The sequence below is a fragment of the Myotis nattereri genome (genome assembly GCF_964212035.1).
Source record: "Myotis nattereri genome assembly, chromosome: 20".
In the NCBI taxonomy this organism is placed as follows: domain Eukaryota; kingdom Metazoa; phylum Chordata; class Mammalia; order Chiroptera; family Vespertilionidae; genus Myotis; species Myotis nattereri.
This window is the reverse complement of record NC_138096.1, coordinates 1,489,878-1,510,367: the sequence shown is the minus strand read 5'-3', so window position 1 is coordinate 1,510,367 and position 20,490 is coordinate 1,489,878. Positions and strand designations below refer to the sequence as shown.

The window sequence follows — 20,490 nt, the reverse complement described above, 5'->3', positions numbered from 1 at the left end:
GTGCCCTGACCGGGAATGGAACCGTGACCTCCTGGTTCACAGGTTGATGCTTGACCACTGAGCCACACCAGCCGGGCTTAATGGCTCCTTTTGCAGCGTTGGGTCGGCCTCTGATGTTGCTGATGAGCACGGTGAGTGGTGATGTCCGCACTGACATCTCGTCTTTGCCTTCGCAGAGCTCTGACGGTCCTCTTCCTTCGGACAATGGATGAGCAGTCGCAAGGCCTGCAGGGGCCGCCTGTCCCCCAGTTCCAGCCCCAGGTAAGGGCCTCACGACGAGCACCCCTCTGTCCTTAAGACGCGCACTGACAGGTCCTTGAGGAACTGAAGCGGCCCGTCGCTAACGAGGAATGGCCGGGTGTTGTCAGCATTGTGTGCATTTTCCTGGCCGGCGAATACTTAGTTCTCAGGGACAAACATGGAGGAAGGTCGCAGCGCTGGTTTTTACCGTCTCCCTGCCTCGGCGGCTTGGCCACTGCGCCTCCATCTGCTCCGGCTCCTGAGGCCTGGCCAGCCTTCAGAGAGCACCTCCCCCGCGTCTGTCCGTGGGGAGCACCCCCTTCCCACTGTGACCTCTCTTCTTGGACCCTGACGGCACCTTCTCTGTGTCTCTCCTGGCGTTGCCGGCGCCTGCGTGTCGTGGCCTGTGGGCGTGTTCCCGTCCCTCCTGTTGGGTGGAGAAGGGTCCTCGTTCCCCCGACCTCGCGTGGAGCAGGGGCTGCGTGGACGGGCCCGGGAGCTGGTGAGGAAGGCCTGGCCGCGCTGGCGGGGGCACAGGGGCCTTCCTCTGTGTTGGATGAAAAGCCGCTGGTCATGGTTAATGGCACCCTGTCCTCACTGGGCGGAATCGCCAGCACTTTGTGTCTAGGAACAGGTTACTTTTCAGATATTCCGGGAGATTTCAGGGAGATAACTGCAACGGGAAGAAGCGTGGTTAGGTGACGTCGTTAGCACACGTGGCGCTGGTGTGTGCAGGTGTGCGCTGTGGCGCTGGTGTGTGCAGGTGTGCGCTGTTGCTCTCTGGTTCACAGGGAGGTTTGTAGAAAACACGTGGCAGAGCTGTGCCAGATTCGGTCACAGGACATTCTAACTGGAGGTGAGTCATGTCTCTTTCAAGATCATAGAATGAGTTTTATTGGCATAAAATGGAAGGGCATTTTGTTACTTTTAAATTCTGTTAACATTTAACAACATTAGTGTCAAATAGAAAGCAATTTGTTAGTTTGCTAAACGGTAATATGAAAACCACCCGTTAGAGACGATGGCAGTAACAACGAAAACCTTATTAATGATGCTAAACATAATGAGCGCTGGCTGGTGTCTTCGATCATTGATAACAGTCCCTCTGGGACTTCCCGGGACAGGAGGTTCTCCCTGGGGAGCCCGCGGAGTCCACGCTGCGACTCGGTTAATTTCCCCAGAGAGCCATCATCATCATGTTACCCCGAATCACCCATTGCTTAGTGAACGTCTTCGCTTCCAATTGTGAGCAAATTAATTAATTGAGTCCTAGCGATCAGCAGTTGTTCCGAGAGGCTGCGCCTGGGAGGCAGCCGGGGTGCGGCCGAGTGGGTTTTATTTGAGAGAGAACGCACGCTGTGCAGGAGGCGGCGAGCGGACCGCCAGGTACCAGTTGATCCCACTGAGTTAGCAGACCTGGTGTCGTGTGATTCGCTCGGAGAACGCGGACACTCGGGGGCTGGTTGCTGATTGTCCTGCGCAATTTTGAATAGTTGTCTCGTCTCTGAGATTTCAGGATGCTTTTCCAATATGACCTGTTCGTATGTGGATGCAGATCTCTTGAGATTAAACATAATAATTTACCCCCGAAATGGAACAGAAATGCTCCCCAAATCAGTTCCCTTGAGGTTAGGAGTTGTAGGGGTCTCAGGTCCTCAAGAAATAAAATCACATGTAAAACAACATATCGGCCGCGTGGTCCCTGCGCATTGGTTATGGTTTGAGACTTCTTCCGAAAAGGAACCCGTTTGAAAGTTGCCATGTGGGGGATGGTCTCTGTGCAGTGAGTTAGGAGACACTGGGCCAGACCAGCCCTGGCTCAGGGGCAGGCATGTCCGACCCCCGGGGCCTGGGCGTGGGGCCAGGTGTCCTCTCGTGCCTGGATCTTAACTCCTCAGCCCGTTCCAGCCAGGCGCCCACTTGCCATCCACGTGGCTTCATGTGGGATGCTCGCCCCTCCCCCATGAGCATGAGAGGCTTTGGCGGAATAACCCTGGTTAGATGCCCTGCGTTGGCTCCCTGAGTCAGGAGCTGGTCCGCAGGGAAGCAGGGTCTCCCGCTGGAGGCAGAGCCCCGGCCGGGGATCCTTAGGCCTCCTGGTCCGTGGGCTGTTGGCATAGGGCAGTGATGGTGAACCTATGACACGTGTGTCAGAGGTGACACGCAAACTCATTTTTTTGGTTGTTTTATCTTTGTTAAATGGCATTTAAATATATGAAATTAATATCAAAAATATAAGTCTTTGTTTTACTATGGTTGCAAAGATAAAAAAATTCTATATGTGACACGGCACCAGAGTTAAGTTAGGATTTTTCAAAATGCTGACACGCCCAGCTCAAAAGGTTCGCCATCCCTGGCTTAGGGAGAGGGGAGCAGGTGGAGGCAGACCCTTCGGGGCCCAGAGGGAGGGCCCTTGGGAAGGTGGAGGTGGCAGCTAAGCACTGTGACCTTGAAGCCAGAGGACCCGGAGGAGTCATGTACAGCACGAGGGCCGGGGGGAGGGCACAGCCGTAACGGGTGCTGAGCCTGTCACTGGCCTGGCTGCTTGCATGCACCACCCACTTGACAGCCCCGGGAGCCTCCCGCTCACAGAAGTGGGGAGCAGCTCCGAGGGTCCTGGGCGTCAGAGCTGGTCTCTGATCCCCCCATTCCAGCGCCCGGGCCTTGTCTCAGGTGGTGGGGACTCCATGGAGCTGTTTTATTCCCAGGATAACTCCATGCTACACCACACAGTGGAGGGTTGGACATCATGCAAAGGAGAGACCATGGCTTTTCTAAAAATAATTCTTCCTCGCGTGGCCTCCCCGGCGACACCAGCTTTTGTTTGAGGACGGACAGCGCTGCCTGCAGTGGGCAAGCCCGCCCAGTGACGTGGGCGCTGGGGACGGTCGGGGTTCACGACCGGGTGCGGGGTCACCTGGAGGAGCCTCCTGACAGCCTGTGCTATGCAGACTGCAGGGCGGTGGGACTGTGCCAGCCCCGTCTGCGCTGGAGACAGGACGGGGCGAGGAGAGGGCTGTCATTCAGCCCCGCTGCTCTTGGAAGAGGGGCCGAGGGGGAGGCGCCGCAAATGGGCTGTGAAGTTGACCCGCGGCCCCTGCCCAGCAGATGACGTGTAATGAAGTGTCTAATGCTCAGGCCGCTCAGCCTGATCCTGGGTGGCAGCCCGTCCCTCAGCTGCCAAGCTCGCCCCCTCCGGCCTCGCTGCCACCCCGGCCGGCCGCCGCGGCTTAATAAGCCCAGACAGTGTGCGATCTGACATGCAAATGTAGGTCATTGCATATGTAAATGCGTGATTACAGGCCTGCATGCCAGAGCACATTAGTGAGCCGGCCCAGCGGGCGGCTGTCACGGCGCCTCGGCGGGTCACGCTCGTGCCTGTCAGTCACCCGCCGGCGGAGGTGGGATTCCCGTGTCCCCGCAGCGCGGGGCGGTGCTGCCGGTGACGCTGCACCTGCTGGCGGCCAGGTTCGCCCCGGAGGCCGCGGGCCTGTCCCCACGGAAGAGGCAGGAGCCCTAGTTCTTAGACGCTGTGGGCTCCTTAGAGACCCACGCATTCCTGAGAAAGGCACAGGCGGTAGCGAAGCCCCTCCTCTTGAAGTAATACTTTCCTTTAAAGGTGAGAAACTGAACAAGCCCCCCATGGCCCGGCGTCGTCGGGGAAGCGGCGCTTTGTGAGTTGGCTCCGTTCCACGGGCACCGCTCTGTCCCAGGGACAGGGTGCGGGATTTCAGCTTCCTCGTTACGGTTGTGCGTGTGCTCAGCCTCATTTCTAACACGCGTGTCTGCCCAGCTCTGTTTTCTCATCGGGACTGGAGATGGCAACTCTCTGACTGTGGATTCTCTCGGGGGGTCCGCAGGGCTGGGCTGTAGTGCGGGCTTTGCTCAGCCGTGGGAGGCGCAGAGACTGGCGTGGGAGGCAGGACACCGTGGGGCTTGTGACGCCGACATGGCAGGAGTGTCAGGGGATGACTGGGTGCCCGTCTGTGCGGCTCCCTCCTGGCCCCCGCCGGGGTCCCAGCTCACACAGGCCACCTGCTGGAGTGACAGCCGCCATGGTGTGCACATCGTGTGGCTGAAACCTCTCTGGTCTCTCCTGACAGAAGGCCTTGCGGCCGGATATGGGCTACAACACGCTGGCCAACTTTCGGATAGAGAAGAAGATCGGCCGCGGGCAGTTCAGTGAGGTGTACCGGGCGGCCTGCCTGCTGGACGGCGTCCCGGTGGCTCTGAAGAAGGTGCAGGTGAGCTGGCTCCCGTCCTGTCCGGCGCCAGTGGCCCCACGGGCGTGCCCCTCACACGAAGGCGTTCCCTCCGTTACCGCGGACGGGCCGTGGGCTCGATGCCGCAAACAGTGTCTCACTGATGTTTGCTACTCACAGCCCTTCCATCCTGTCCCGTCCTGAAAGCCTAGAGCTGACACCTCCCGGGGCCGGGAGGGCGGGCGTCAGACTCACGGAGAAAAGGGAGTCACTCCTCCTGTGTACGGACGGCACCCCGTCCTTTTCCGTGACTTGAATGAAGTGGCCGGGGCCGGAGCCACCCGTGTGTCTCTCCTTGTAAGCCGTTACCTAGGATACGAGCCGATGCGTATTTTCCAAGTCTTAGTAACACGCGTGTTAGTACCGGCCGCCTGTGGAGGGAAATGGAGGCTCCAGTGCTAACGTCCAGTGAAATACCTACAGACCCTACAGCCCCTACAGGCTGATCGGAAAGACATGCTCAGTGTGTGTAGTTATATGTTTAAAAATCATAAGGAGTGGATGTGGCAGGTAGCGTGGACATAGGTTATTAATGTGTAATTCTGGACTCTGCTTTTAGATATTTGACTTAATGGACGCCAAAGCCCGTGCCGACTGCATCAAAGAAATAGACCTGCTCAAGGTACGAGTGCCAGCCGCATATTCTCCACCCGTGGGGTTACGTCCACGTTGGGAAATGAGTCTGTTTTGAAGGAGGGCCTTGTGGCCAAGATAAGGCAGCCTCGGGCCGGGCTCCGGCCTCCCAGCTGGGGGAGCCCCACGCTGGCAGCCCCCGCTTTCTCCATCCGCCTCAGAGCTCTTAGAGGCACCCAGTGGGGCCGACTCAGCCGCCTGTGGGGAGCACAGCTGCCCATGCCGATAAGTAACTTACTAAATGTTCCACTCACAAGCAGAAGGATCGTCAGGGCAACCGAGGCCACTCTCATTTCAGAGAATATATACGTTTGAATCTCAGTGTACTGAAGAGTCTGGTTACCTTTGGGAATCGTTGTGAAATAATGTAACTGGAACATTGGGTAGGATTCGCTCTCCCCCCCTCATTTCAAACTAGGAAGTAGTTAAAGGCAGTATTTAAATGCAATAAACAGATGACAGTTGTTGAAATTCTTTAATTTTTTTGTTTGTTTTGTCTTTTAACCACTGGACGTAGCTATGCTAGGGTCAGCCCGAACTTCAAAACAGGAGTAAAAAGGAGAAGGTGATTACCGCTGAGCGCCCTGCAATGGCAGAGCTCAGTCTGAAGGGAATCATTGTTAGCAGCTGGTGGCTCCATCATGTCATTCATTTGTAGGCGTGGATAGGTTGTTGGACAGAATATACTTTTTAAAACTTTAAGTGCCTGGTATTCTCTATTATTTCTAATAAAGAATATTAAAATAAAATTAATTTATACCCAGTTTTACTTTCAATTATTACGCTTCCTTTAAAATTCACAAGATTAAGGAAAAATACACTGTCATGTGAAGTTTCCATAACTTAAAGATGAGACGCAGTAGCTAAGTGCATTCTTAAGCTATGAAACTATTGGGAATTTTCCAGAAGAAACCTTTTTCTTGCCTTTTTTTTTCCGCAGCAACTCAACCATCCGAACGTGATTAAATATTATGCGTCATTCATTGAAGATAACGAACTCAACATAGTTTTGGAATTAGCCGATGCTGGTGACCTATCCAGGATGATAAAGGTAAGGTTTGTTCTTACTGCTCGGTTGTCCGTTGGACACACAGGTATGTCAGGTGCTTTACACTGACTTGGGCACCTGTGGAATGCATGGCATGCCCCGCGGTCATGGCTGTGGTTGGAGCTGGTCCCTGCCCTCAGCCGCAGGGGCAGAGAGAGGCTGTCAGGCAGCCTGACCTTTCCGGGCGACTCATTGGAGAGGAGTGTGGACTCTGCGTTCAGACCCTGCACATCAAACCCGACTTGGCTCTTAGCAGTGACTTCACTTTCTTTTAAACGGGCGTGTTACTAGCGTCAGAGTTCAGCTACAAGCCATAGAGACCCCCAGATCACAGTACGTTGGTGTTTGTCAAGAGCTTAGCACAGGGCCTCACACACAGAAAGCACGTGTTGCGTAAGTGCGGCCACTGCTATGGGATCACTGTTACGTGTGATTCTTTGTTCCATAAAACTCTGGGGCTGGTGTGGCGATTCCCAGAGCCCAGGCCTGTCTCCAGCTGACCTCACCTTCCCCACCTGAAGGGACAGGGCGCTTGCTGCTGCTCCTTTCAGCTCTGTCCCGCTGCCCGAGGCCAGGCGTGAACGCTCTAGCTGCAAGGGAGGCTGGGATGTCTGTCTGCGTGTGGCTGGCCACGTGCTCGGTGGAAAATCAATGAGAACCAACCAAATGAGAAAAGGAGGCTATTTATTCTGAGCTGACAGCAGGAGTCAGTACCACGGAGGGCGCGGCGGAGGTCATGGGTGGGAGTGGGAGCCTTTCCAGAGGGCGGCGGGCGGCCTGGGTCCAGGCCGTCGGAGGAGCTGATGGAAGCCGGCGCCTCATGTGACGGGCCTTTCCCTGGTTGGCCCTGAGGTGGGAGCAGGGACAGACGCTGGAAATGCTTCCGGTTGCTAATGAGGCGCCGACTGTGGCCGAGGCCGTGCAGCCGCCTGGATGGCCCGGGAGGAGGCCCTGGTCCCTGCAGGTCTGTCCCGGCGGCTGCTCCCTGGCATTTGCTGGAGAGAGAGGTGGGTTCCTGGTCGGGCTGCGGAAGGCTCAGCCTGTTCCCTGTGGTCTGGCCGTGGTCTGGGTGAACGTCCGTGTCGGCGGATCCGGGGCCCAGTAGGGATCCACCCAGGGGCCCTGGGTAGGAGGGTCAAAGGCAGCGCCCGGTGCTGCGTATGCGGACGTCAGTGCGCCCTGGACGAACGGGGACTGGCCCTTCGCGAAAGGAGTCTCAGCTCTGCCTCTGACGGGTCTGGCGGATGCACAGCCTCGTGTTCCCTTGACTGGCGCGCGGAGGCCGTGTCCCAGGACCCTCTGGAAGTCGGGGGACACCTGCGGTTTGCATTCCATGCCAGAGCCGCCCAGGGCCCCGGGCGAGGCGTGGGCAGACCTGGCGTAGCTGCGGCCCTCCCGGCTCGGCACCCTCTCAGGGGTCAGTGCCCTGTCCGCGAGGGGCAGGCGGTCTGAGCTGCTCTCGAACCCCGATGGCCTGCAGGAAGGAAGGCGATGCTCCCGCTGTCAGGATGCCATCGCGCTGACTCGGCCCGAGGCCGGTGGTGAGTGACTCACCCGGGCGCTTATCAGATTTTCGGTTTCAGGGACTTCCCGCCTCAGCACAAGCAGCCGCCCGTGTGAGACGCACAGGGAGACAGGACTGATGTGCCATCTGTGCGCCAGCCTTGGCACAGGGCCGATCCCGGGGGAGGCGCCAGGGGATCCTTGATGGGCCAACACCTGCTGACGGCCCGGAAGGACAGACTGTCCCGCGGGGGACCTGCCCGGCGGGTGAGGGGGCGTTTGACCGTCGCTGAGTTTCTTTGCTTAGTTTTTTCGGGCTCCGGCGCGTGGACCCGGCCCTGGACGGGCCCTGGATGGGCCTGCTTGTCCTGCTCCGGCGTCCGTGCCCACGTCTTGGCCACACGCGCTGGAGTGTTGGTCTGTTTGGTTCCATTCCCACTCACGTCCTTTCCCAGGGAGACCTTTCCACCCAGACACTGGCTTCTGCTCCTACTGCTCTTGGAACCGGCTCCTTTCGCGGCCTTAGCGTCGCGGCCTTAGCATCGCAGCCGCTAGTGCATTGGTCGCCTTTCCGTGGAGACTGTTCCATTGAGGCCCAGTTTCCCGCGGGATGTGGGGCTCACCTAGTGCAGGGCCAGGTCGCTTGCTCACCAGGCCCATGTGGGCCGTGCGGGTGTGCGTGCAGGTTGCCTGTTTCACGCCTGTCAGCGCTTCTCCGGGGGCCCAGGCTGGGCACGTGGCCGTAGGACACGGCAGGTTCCTGCTGACTCACGCTCTGCCCCCACGGGCGCTGGCGGGAGAGGATGGGCTCCGAGAGGAGGCGGCGGCTTCTCGCCCCGAGAGCTTCCCCGAGTGTTTCTGACCCTCGTCTGGGCCGTGAGCTGGTCTCCATGGAAGAGGCGAGGGTGATGGTGACAGTGTTTTATGGGGCCGCGCGGATGCTGGAGCGTGAGGGACGCGGTCACGCCGCAGCGGGGAGAGTTGTAAATCATGGGCATCGTGGAATGGCCGTGTCTCAGGCTCAGCCTAATTGGGGGGAAGAGGAAATATCGCTCCCGGTCTGATTCCGGAGCGAACCCGGGCGGCTCGCATCAAAGACCCTGCGATGAATAATTAACGGCGAGCGGCCGACAGCGGCATTAGCGTGTAGCGGAGACGCTCCGTGCTCCTCTAATTAGGCCGCGGACGCCCGAGGCTGTGGTCAGATGCAGCTGCAGGATGAGGTTCAGGATGAAAGGAAGCCCGGCTCTCTCATCACCCGTTTCTCTGTCTCCGGCGATCACAGCTTTAAAGGCAGGTGGACTCGGGCGGATTCCAGCTCACCCAGTGGTGTGCGCTGGGCTGGGCCAACTCCTGTTCCAGGGCCCCCGTGCCCGTCATCCCACTCCCCAGTGTCGGCACCCGCTCTCGGTGGAGGGCCTCACACAGAGGCGATGGGCCCAGCTCAGAGCTGGACCAGCCGGAGCTCGTGTGGGCCCAGCCGGGGCGGCCCGTGGCAGCTGCAGGGAGAGTAGCGCCCCCTGCGGTGCCCTCTGTGCCCTGTGAGATGCCATCGCCTGAGGCTGCTGCTCTCCTGGCCACAGCGGCTCACCCAGGGAGGGGCTTTACCCCGGGCGTGGGGATTGGGGGTGCGGGCGGAGACTTCTGTTACCACAGACTCTGAAAAATTAGCTGAAGTGCCAACAGCGTTTGGAGAGAATGATGACCCGCAAATATCATAACTTACGACTCCTGCTCGCCTTCTCCGCGGCGGGCTCTCCCTCCTGGTCCGGAAGGAATTCGTGTGCGGAAAGACGTTGCAGCCTGGCCCCTCAGAGTGAAAACTCATGCTGACGACAGCCCCCGACTGAAAACATGATGCGGAGGTTTTGAACTTCTTAGTAATGCCCGGGTTAGCTTTGTGATCGCCTGGCCATCTAATTGTTCTGCGTTTTAGCTGCTGATTTAATAGCCATTGAAAGGGCTGGTAAGTTCATTGCCGCAGTGTGTGTTACAGCAACGATTAGCCCACGCTACGAGCTACAGGTACTGTTACACGGCAGACCAAGTGCAGGCTTGTTGTGAATGGGTGTCTTTCTCGTGTGTTCCTCCAGCAAGGGTCACGTGGGAGAACGGACAGGCACCTGGACCTGTGGTTTGCAGTTCATTCCATGGGTGCTCCCCCCCCCCCCGTCCTGATTGGTGCTCAGCCTTGGCCCCGCCTTCCATCCTTTTTTCACTGAGTTTAGTTTCATTCATTCAAAGGGAACTGCAAGTCTGACGTGTAATGTGCAATAGAAATATTTATGAAAACTTTCAACCCAACCCCTTTCATGTTTAATAGTTGAAGTCGGATTTCAGTCACAAGGTGCTTCAATATTTATTTAAAAGGCTCTGCAGTGAGACCTCTGTCACACGAGAATTTCTCTTAATGAAACAGCCTCACCTTCGGCTTCTCGACTCTTTTATTCTGGCTTTTCCTCAAGTGGAACCTGACATCTTCCTTTCAGGAGGAGAATCAGTTTGTGCAGAAGCTATTTGAATAGGTGGACAGCGCCAGGGCAGGGGCCGGCTGTGCTGGCGTAGCTGCGGTGGGGGAGGTGGGGGGGTGGGGGCTGAGCTGTGATGTCAGGTAAAACCCTGGGACCCACCCACCCCCTCTGGCGGCCCCGGCCTTGCGTGGGCCTGAGGGAGGTGAACAGGCAGAATCCGGCCGGAGGACTTCAGCTCATCCTTCTCCCCTCCTCCCTCAGCACTTTAAGAAGCAGAAGAGGCTGATCCCGGAGAGGACCGTGTGGAAGTACTTCGTGCAGCTGTGCAGCGCCCTGGAGCACATGCATTCCCGCCGCGTCATGCACCGAGGTAGGCGCCCCGGGCCCCCGGACGCCCCGTCCATCCAGGAGCCAGTGCGTCCTGAATGTGATCAAAAGTCACATTTCCTGGTACAATTTAAAGTGCATCCTAAAAAGTCAGTCTGTTTGAATTGTGAACCGACTGCTTTATTTTGAGTAGCTTTTATATATCCTTCTATTTCTGTGTCCTCAGTCCTGAGACAAATAATAATGGAGGCAGCATGATTCAGGTCATGAATAATTTTCATTTAAAACACATTTTCCCCCTTTTCAAATAAACTCTTGTGAAATACAAAGCATAAATAAATGTGTCCCCTTTCACGTCAATTTTAAATAAAATCTCTATTTATTGACATATTTACGTAAAATATAAAATCCCAACGCTCTATGCACGTAACTGACGTAGAGGTCCTAGAAATCTAGAAAGCAGCTACACTGGCCTCACCTCTCCCGACGCCTACATTTGTCCGCAGATATCAAACCGGCCAACGTGTTCATCACGGCCACGGGCGTGGTCAAGCTCGGGGACCTGGGCCTCGGCCGCTTCTTCAGCTCCAAGACCACGGCGGCGCACTCCTTAGGTGAGCGGCCAGGGAGGTCCGTCCAGGGGCAGCCTCTCGCGGCGGGGTCGGGGGGTCGGGGGCGGGGACTCGCCAGGCGGCCGCCCACACACAGCCCCTCCTTCTGAGCAGACTGGTGACGGCTCCACGGGTCCTGGGTGGACCCCCACGCCCTGCAGTCTCGCAGCTCTTGGTGAAGGAGTCAGTGAGCAGACTCGGTTTAGCTGTCGCCATGGAACCCCCCTTTTATTTACATTATCCTCCTTGACAGAGAATAGTGTTGCTCCTCAACCTTCACGAATGAAGAGTGTGATGACCTGTGAGTGACCTGTTGTCCGAACACCAGCGTGTGCGTGCCGATGTGCGGCCGCTGGGTAGCGTGACGGTCGTGGTGGTACCAGGCATGCGGCCTGACAGGACCGCCCTTGTCTTCCTGGGCCTCGCCGGGACGTTTCACGTTCATTTTTCTTGTCTGATCGCTGTGGCTGGGACTTCTATGCTCTGAGGAAAGGAGGCGAAGGGGCACCCTTGTCTCGGCTCGGATCTTAGAGGAAGAGCTGCCAGCTTCTCACTGCGGAGGCTGCTCAGAGCTGCGGGCCTGGCGGGTGTGCTGGCCTCTGAGGTGTTGAGGCGCGTTTCCTTTATACCCACTTTGTTGAGAGTTTTTGCCAGAAATTGGTGTTGAGTTTTGTCAAATGATTGGGGTTGTTTTGGCATCTATTAAAGTGCTTCTATGGATTTTAATCTCGTGTTTTGTTGATGTGGTGTGCCAAGTTGTGGATATTAAAGCATCCTTACAGCCCTGGAAAAAATCCCACTTGGTCATGATTATGATTTTTAGGGGTATTTCCGAGTTTATTAGCTGGTACTTTGTTGAAGATTTTTGCATCTGTTTTTCAGGAATCGGGGCCTATATGTATGTCTGTATTTTCCTGTCTTTCTCTGGTTTTGGTGTCAGGGTAATGCTGGCCTCATAGAACGAGTTTGGAAGCATTCATTTATCTGTAATTTTTGGGAATAATTTGAAGGACACTTAATTCTTCTTTAAATGTTTGGTAGAATTCATGTGTGAAGCGATCTGGACTTGATGTCTTGTTCGTTGGGAGTTTTTAAAAATTTTATTATTGATTTCATTATTAATGAGTTTCCTCAGAATTTCTTCCTGAGTTCATCTTGGAAGATTGTACGTATCGAGGAGTCTGTCCATTTCTTTTAGATTGTCCTTATGTTGGCGTGTAATCGTTCATGGTAACCTCTTATGACCCTTTGTGCTTCTGTGGTATCAGTCATAATTTCTCCTGTTTCATTTCTGACTTTCTTTATTTTGGCCTTCTCTCTTTCTTTATCTCTCTCTCTCTCTCTCTCTCTCTCTCTCTCTCTCTCTCTCTCTCTGTAAGTCTGGCTAAAGGTTTATCAATCTTGCTTTTCTTTTCAAAGAACCAGCTCTTACTTCCATTGACGTTTTCCTGTTTTTTGGTCTCTAATCTGTTTCCTCTCTGATCTTCACACTTTTCTTTCTTCTACTAACTTTGGGCCTTTCCTGGCTCCCCTGGATGTAGGTTGGGTGCTCGTTGGCGAGTTTTCTGTGTCCTGAGGTAAGGCCTGCATCGCAATGTGCTTCCTCTTAGAAGTGCTCTCCTTTGGACCGAAGGTTAATGCTGCGCTCTCATTGGTCTCAGGCATATTTTGATTTCCTCTTCATTCTCTGCTCATTCTCCCCGTGTTTGCATGTCTCCGGTTTCTTGTCGTTGATCTCGTTGTATGCCATGGTGGTCGGGACAGCTGCTGCCTCTGACGCCTGCCTTTAGATTCACCGCGAGTGGCTCTGCCCCCCAGGAGGTGTCCTGGGCTGTCCCGTGTGCACTTGGGAGGCACGTGTGTTCGATGCTGCGGAGGGTGTGTCGCACGTCGGTTCTGTCCATCGGCCTGTTGTGTTGTTGGGCCTGTGTCTCCCGTGGATCTTCTGTCCGGACGTCTGTCCACTGGGAAGCGGCTCTGAAAGTCCTTTGTCCCTTCCCCTTTTCGTTAGTGTTTGCTTTGTAGACGTTGGGGCCTTCCCTGCGGGGCGCACAGATACTTACAGATGTCACCGCCCCCTGTGGCAGTAGCCCCTGTATTGCCCGTGCTGTACTGTTATTTTTTAAGGGAGAAAATAATACAAATTCTGTAAACAAGTCCTTTTCTGTCATCACAGTTTGTTATGAGTTCTCGTGTATTAAGTGAAAACGTGTATTTCATTCTCGGGGCTTCCTCCTGAGTACCAGGGGCCCCCTCCCCTCAGTGGACTGGGATAGGGAAGGAGACGAGAGGTGATTCTAAGGAAACTTACTTAGATAACTAACCTGCTGTAAACCTCCGCGTGCGTCCGCCGAAGGGGCGTGTGAGTCACTGGAGACAGACGGCCCAGCCCGCCTGCCCTGTCCTGGCCCGGCTGCCCCAAGAAGTCCCAGCGTGCTCGGGGCCGTGGCAGTGACAGACACAGCTGCCATGCATTTAGGGAAAGGGTCTAGGGAAGGACTGTGTGTCCATTCAGTTTGACGTGTGGGAATGTATTTCGATTTCCTGAGCGTTGAGGCTTCTCGGCCTCTGCCAGGCGGCGAGAGGGAAGGATGGGCCCGTGTCGGAGAGGAGGCCCAGCTCCCCGCTCCCACGAGAGCCCCGGCCGCACGCAGGCGCACTTGGGAGCAGTGAGAGGGCGCGTGGGACCCCCAGGCCTGTGTCCGGCAGTTCACTTTGAATTCAGCCGGTCAGTGACTGTGATCCTCCTCCTCCCACTTCTCCCAGAGGAGACTGGACATGTGTCCATCAGGAGGTGAGTAGCCCATGTAGATTTGCACGTGAACACATATCTGAGATGCGTGTCGCTTAAATGTTAAGATAAAGCATGCATATTTTGTAAAAAATACGTTTAATACATGCTTACCTCTCATGTTGACGGTTGTTGTGGTAGCATGATCTGAAACGGCCATAGGAAGAGAAAAAGGCGTTAGCACGTCAACAAATAAAACCAAAGTCACCGGGAGCCCCCAGTGTCCACAAGTCTCCGTGGCAACCCCGGCAGTTCTCGGGGCCCGGGCCTCTCACAGGCGTGGCCCAGCCCCTCGACGTCCCAGCGCCCTCACCGTCGTTCAGAGCGGGCGTGAGGCGGCGGCGAGGCTCCCACGGGGCGGAGTGGAGGGCGCAGGCCGCATCGTGTCCTCGGGGTGTTTCTGTGAGAGCTGACGAGTCTGACTGACGGCTGTTCGCGGGTCTGCGAGGAGAGAGGAGTTGGAAAGTTTCGCGTTTTCTCAGAAACCGTTTTGTGACTGTAGTGAGTGGTCTCGGTGACACTTTAATCCAGAATTTTGAGTGATATCTCTCACCAGGCTGCGCCTCATCTGCCTTCCCTCCTTCTCACTGGGTGTGTTTTGCAGTGGGCACCCCGTACTACATGTCTCCCGAGAGGATACACGAAAACGGCTACAACTTCAAGTCGGACATCTGGTCTCTGGGCTGCCTGCTGTACGAGGTAGGTCCTGCCTGTGAACTCGTGTGTCCTCCGACTCCTCGCTGCCGGGCGTCTCCCCCGTCCTTACAGGAGGCACTGATGTTGTCCTGGGTGATGAGTAAGAATGGATGTTGAGTTATGAGTCCATGGGCGTGTTAACTGCTTTTATAATGGGACTTAGTGACTACACATCCCTGCACATTCACTTTCTTTAATATATTTTTAGATTACTTTCCTTTTGATGAGAATTTTACTTTTTAATTTTTTTTATGTTGACATGTTTTGAGCATCTTATTTATAAAAATACATTTGAACGTCCGTGACAAACCTGGCCTATCCAGGCGTTGCAGCAGAGGGCTAATGGGATGGATTTAACATGGGAAAGCAGCAGGAAAGATCTTTATCACCGTTATTTTCCCTTCACGTGGGGTAACTGGGCTTAAGGGTAGCAGGCACCCAGGTCGTTCTCTTGGTTGCATTTCCACGAGGAACGGTCGGTGCAGTGCTCTCTGCCGGGCGACCGCTGACCATCCCCACGGTCACGGTGCAGGCTGACCCTCCCGCACACACTGCGGGCAGCACCCAGGCGGGGAGAGGGGCGTAGTGTGACCCCACAGGCCTCTCACCGGGCGAGGGCCCCAAAGAGGGGCTTCAGCTAGGACTGAAGAGGCATCTCCGAGGATTAAAGGCTCCGCGCCAGCTCTGTCATTTCAGAACCAGCCCACATCTAACTCCTGTCATAGAGTAAAACGAGGGGTGATTCACGGCGTCCCCTGCCCGTGTCAGTGTCACCAAGGAAGCCTGAGGGGGCGTGTGGGGGCCTGAGGGGGCGCGTGGAGGCCAGTGCGTCCCTTACGCCCTGTGTGTCTCTTGGCCTCGTACTTAAATGAGATGCGAGCTACAGTGAGGCCTCCGGGTCATTGCTTACCTCTGCTCGGAAGTGGTGCTTCGAGGGTTATTTTTAACATGAATCCTGATCGTGAATCGTTTTACTGATTGCGGGTTCATGTCCCCATTTTAAAGAGGTTATTTATTTTGGGATCACTGACTTTCTCTCTCTACTAAGCGACTAGTGATTACTTAGAAAGAAAGGATTTTTAAACGTTCTTAACTCTGTCCCTCGGATAATGTGTATCATGAAGAAAATGAGTTAGTGATAGAACGTTATTTTATGTATGCATGTGATATTGCTTTATACTTGGTGATATTTTGTTAAAATCTGGCACAGTGTCAAAAAGAGCTGATTTGATTAAGTGACTAATGTTGAAAGGTCAGTGTCATGCGGATGCGTTTAATACCCGCTTAGATCTCAGATTCCTCCCGGCAGCGTCTGGTGTGATCACAGGAGCACCTTCCTCTCAAACCCGAAAATGAGCAGCAGAGTGAGTCCCCGATGAGATTCAGTGAAAGAGAGAAAGTTCGGGGGAAGTTTGCAGCTTCTTTAGGGCCGCAGGCCCTCCGGTCAGGACTGGGCCGTCCTCCGCCCCTAGACCTGGCCGGGGGGCTGGAGGGGGCGCAGTGTCCCCTCTGTGTCCCGAAGGGCCACCCCCTAATGGCTTTGGTGGCCACTCCTCCGCCCATTGGCTTCCAGGCTGTGGGTGATTTGAATTGAAGTGTGTGTCCCGGGGGCATTAGCTTCCATTCAGTGCGTTTTGCTCAGTTCCTGCCAGCAGGCCGTGCGGGAGAACTGGGATTTTTCTAGAGATTTACTCCACATTCATGTTGTATCTGCTCCCAGTTAGGGTTTAATAGTGTGTTACTGGAGCCTTTCAAACTGCCTGTACGATGACACTGGCCTTTCACATGGTTCCCACTAAGAATGCGCCATGCAGGGGCCGGAGCCTCTGCCGCAGATGCATTTGAAACTCAGAAAATTAGACTTTCAAATACTCCCGAGACCTCAAAAATAAATAAATAAATAAATAACCCCGCACACCTCGCAGCAGCGTTTTAATTGATATGCAACAAAGTAGACTTTGCTAATTAAAACCAAGATGCCGCCTTGGCTACAGGGACCTTTACACGGAAAAGGAGGTTTTACACGGCTCCTTTATTGTTCAGCTCAGCGGCGGCCTCCGCGCCGGGTTGGAGGTTGGTGGCTTACGGTTCAAAAAAAGAGAGAGCTGCCAGCGGCCCGCAGACAGACAGCGGCCCGGTCCCCGCGACGCCCCCGGAATACTGATCAGGGCGCCGGGCCCCGGAGGTCAGGGAGCGCGTCAATCAGCCCGCGGCCGGCTCCGCGCGGAGCATCAAATTAGCCTGAAAAATTCAGCTGGCGGGAGGCGAGGGCGCGCAGCTGTCAGGCCCGCGCCGGGCGGCACTAATGAAGCAGATGAATAGTGCAGGAGCTGGAAAATAAAAACAGGACAGTTGACATTTTTCATCTGTCAGAGCAGGAGACGCGTGAGAACACACCGTCCCTGTTAACCCCCGAGGGCCCGCGGCTCCGTCTTGCACGGAGCCCGTGGCGCAGGCGTGTGGCCCTTCCCGTGGACAGAGCTTTTCGCATACACAGCCCCGTCCGCAATGGCCTGTTTTATCAGAAAGCGTCCTTGTGTTTATTTAAAATATATTTCTATTGATTTCAGAGAGGAAGGGAGAGGGAGAGAGAGAGAGAGAGAGACATCCATGATGAGAGAGAACCATGGATCGGCTGCCTCCTGCACGCCCCCCACTGGGGATCGAGCCTGCAACCCGGGCCTGTGCCCTGACCGGGAATCGAACCGGGGACCCTTCAGTCTGCAGGCCGATGCTCTATCCACTGAGCCACACCAGCTGGGGCTGTCCTTGCATTTTGAACACGAAAACATGTGGTTCTGATTGGAGCCCCTCTTTTAGAAACCTCCTCCCCTTGGGGTGTTCTCTGTGATCGGGGACATTCAGATCCCCCCTTCCCTCTCCCTGGGGAGCTGTTCGAGGTGTTTGTGCAGGACCCTGGGATGGTACGTAAGATGCAGGCTGGGCCTCCGGCCGCCCTCCTGCCCGAGGCACCGAAGGGGTTAAAGCCGGGCCCGCAGACAGAGCAGTCGGTGCGGCGTCCCTGACGCTCCTGAGCACAGAGCACGGACAAGCGTGTCTCACACGCACCGCCTGTCGGGGGCACGTTGTCCTCCGCGCTCGCGATTAGCGCGTGGGAAAGGGGTGACTGGCTCGGGCAGCCCCGCGCCCGCGTCCTCGCTGCTGCGCCTCCAGCCGCCACGGGGCCGAACGGGACGCGAACACTCGAAAGGGTGTTTGAGTTTGTAGCCTGCTTCCCGCGTCCTCGCTGCACTCCAAGTGCCAGCCCGGAGCCCTGGCTGGAATCAGTTTGAATTCAATCATCTCCTTTAAAAGTTGTTCATTCCTTGAGGTTTTTTTCTGCATTAAAAATCTCACTTGGATGCCTGGACTTGGTGCCTGTGAGTCCTAGAGCTTTTGAACATAGTCAGTGGTTTTTCGAGATGCTTCCAAAGGGAGCACAGGTCCAGGTCACTGCAGACTGAGGGTCCGGCGGGGGCTCGGGTGGGGACCCTCTTCCACAGAAACGATGATGCGAGAGCAGTGCCCGCATTCTCCTCCCTGAGCCGCTGCTGGTGATAGTTCAGCTCCAGCTCAGCTTTGTGGTTGTTAATTCCGGCCGTTACCTGTTCCATATAGACCAGCGGTTCTCAACCTGTGGGTCGCGACCCCTTTGGCGGTCGAACGACCCTTTCACAGGGGCCACCTAAGACCATCCTGCATATCAGATATTTACATGACGATTCATAGCAGTAGCAACATGACAGTGATGAAGTAGCAACGAATATAATTTTATGGTTGGGTCACAACATGAGGAACTGTATTTAAAGGGCCGGAAGGTTGAGAGCCACTGATATGGACCATCGAGGTCTGTTTAGTCCTGGGGGAATACTCGCTGCTTTGATGGCCACTAGTTACAATGAATTCCAGTTTACTTTATGTCCTTTTTCTTGTTGTGTTGTACGTGTCTGTACGTAAATATATGGTAACCATTTCTCCCTTTTAGGGGATTTTAAATGTGGAAAATAAACAATCATAAATTGAAGTAAGATTTCTAGAGGTTCCCAGAGAATGGCCAGGAAGGGGTGCCCGTGAGAACCAGAGGCCCCCTATGTGAGAGTCTGTCACTGTGTCCGACCCGTGTAGCGCCGGGGGGCGGGGGGGGGTCCCCGGGAAGCAGCCCTCTGACGACCTGGGCCTCACGGGCCTTTTGCAGATGGCCGCCCTTCAGAGCCCCTTCTACGGCGACAAGATGAACCTGTACTCGCTGTGCAAGAAGATCGAGCAGTGTGACTACCCACCGCTGCCTTCCGACCACTACTCGGAGGAGGTGAGTGCTCCGCCCGGCAGCCGTCCGTCCGTCCACCCCCCCCGCATTCGCGCTGCCCGAGGGACGCGCCCTTCCCCAAACACCCGGCTGCCCGTGCAGGTGGCAGAGGTGGCCCTTCTCACCGGTACAGTCCCCAGAGACTCCTGTCTAAGTTGACCCTGCGATTCGTCGATGGAGTGGTGTAGACGCGGCCACGTGGGCTGCGAAGGGACCCGCCTGGGCAGCCAGGGCTCAGCCCGGCTCAGGCCCAAGCTGCTGGTTCCGTGTCCGTGTGTCCACATGTCCCCAGGCCCCTCTTCAGGGGCAGCTCCGCCCTCCCTCACCCTCAGAACTACAGGCAACCAGAACTTTCCTCTTCGGCACAACCCCCTCCTGTCGTGTCTTCCCAGAACAGAAATGGGCGTCTTGGCCACGTGCCCCTCAGCCTCATGCTTTCGGGCTCCCCCCCCCCCCCCCCCCCCCCCCCGCAGCACCTGCCCTGTCCCGCCTCTGGCCGCACGCAGGTTCCCACGGGCGGGTCTCCGGCTCCCGCTGTGGCCCTGTGCGGAGTGGAAGGGGCTGGAGGGACCTGGTGGAAGCTCTGCCCGCGTGATCCCCGAGGCTGAGCCTCGCTGCTTGGGGAACCCGCTGAAAGGAATTGCCTGGCCTCCTTCAGCGTCTCCCGTTTAGCCGAACACACAGTGATTGTAGCCATTTCGTCGTGGTTGTAGCGATCCCCTCGTGACGGTAGCAACCCCGGCGTGATGTCACCTGTGAGGGAGACACGCGGGGCAGCAGGCCTCAGTCAGCTTGCGTGTGGCCTGTTCACGTCTCTCCGGGAGCTGGTGGAGGCCCCCGGGGAGGACACGTGAGGGCGTCTGTCTGCCCGGGAGAAGGGGAAGGCGCGAAGGAGCAGCAGGAAGCCGCTGCGCTGCTGGCTGGTGGGTGGCTGTCAGCTTTCTGTTCGCACGCAGAGCCCCGGTTCCGGTTCTGTCTCTGCGGGACCTGGAGCCGCGGGGCCGGAACAGTGAGCCCTAAAGGGCTTCTGCCGCCTGAGCGTCCGGCCTCCGCGTAGCGCCCCTTGCTGGGCGTGGATGGGGGCCGCCGGCTGCCTGCTTTGCGCCCGCAGCCTTTGCATCAGGTCATTAGAGCGAGCACCGCGCGGGCAGCGAGCTCATCAGAGTGTTATGTTTGCTGGACGGTGTGCGGCCTGCGCGCCGTTCCTAATGGCTGTTGGGGCTGGAATATCATCAACGCGCTTTGCACAGAGCGCTGGGCGGCCGCGAGTACGGCGCCCGGCTCGGCATGTCAGGGCCGGCTCTTTGTTGTGTCACTCAGGCCGCTTCCCTCCGCGAGGCATGAATATTTCACGCGCCCGCACCTCCGCGCTCCTCCTGCACTAATTTCCGCGCCGCATTTGCATTTCACATGCGGCTGATGAGGGGATGCGGGCGCAGCGGGCGGTTGCCATGGTGACCTCAGCAGGATTTTAATGATGGGGCCGCATGGTGGAAGCGCCTGCCTGCGGGGCCACGTCTGGCCGCCGAGTGGGAGGTCGGGGCAGATGTCAGAGTCCCGGAGTCTGCCCCATGGAAGGCCCCGGGTCGGAGGGACCGGCCT

The 20,490-nt window shown here is 56.3% G+C and overlaps 1 protein-coding gene across 2 annotated transcripts in view; it reads left to right on the top strand.

Annotated features, from left to right (window-relative positions):
• NEK7 (NIMA related kinase 7) overlaps nt 1-20,490 on the top strand; it is a 38,791-nt gene that overhangs the window by 13,790 nt on the left and 4,511 nt on the right. For both annotated transcript variants that reach the window (XM_081114259.1, XM_081114260.1), the window contains exons 2-9: nt 177-261; nt 4,344-4,484; nt 5,062-5,124; nt 6,076-6,186; nt 10,419-10,527; nt 10,991-11,098; nt 14,491-14,585; nt 18,778-18,891. In XM_081114259.1, coding sequence (XP_080970385.1) covers nt 205-261; nt 4,344-4,484; nt 5,062-5,124; nt 6,076-6,186; nt 10,419-10,527; nt 10,991-11,098; nt 14,491-14,585; nt 18,778-18,891 — 798 coding nt within the window. In that variant the 5' untranslated portion in view covers nt 177-204. The remainder of the gene's footprint in view (nt 1-176; nt 262-4,343; nt 4,485-5,061; nt 5,125-6,075; nt 6,187-10,418; nt 10,528-10,990; nt 11,099-14,490; nt 14,586-18,777; nt 18,892-20,490) is intronic.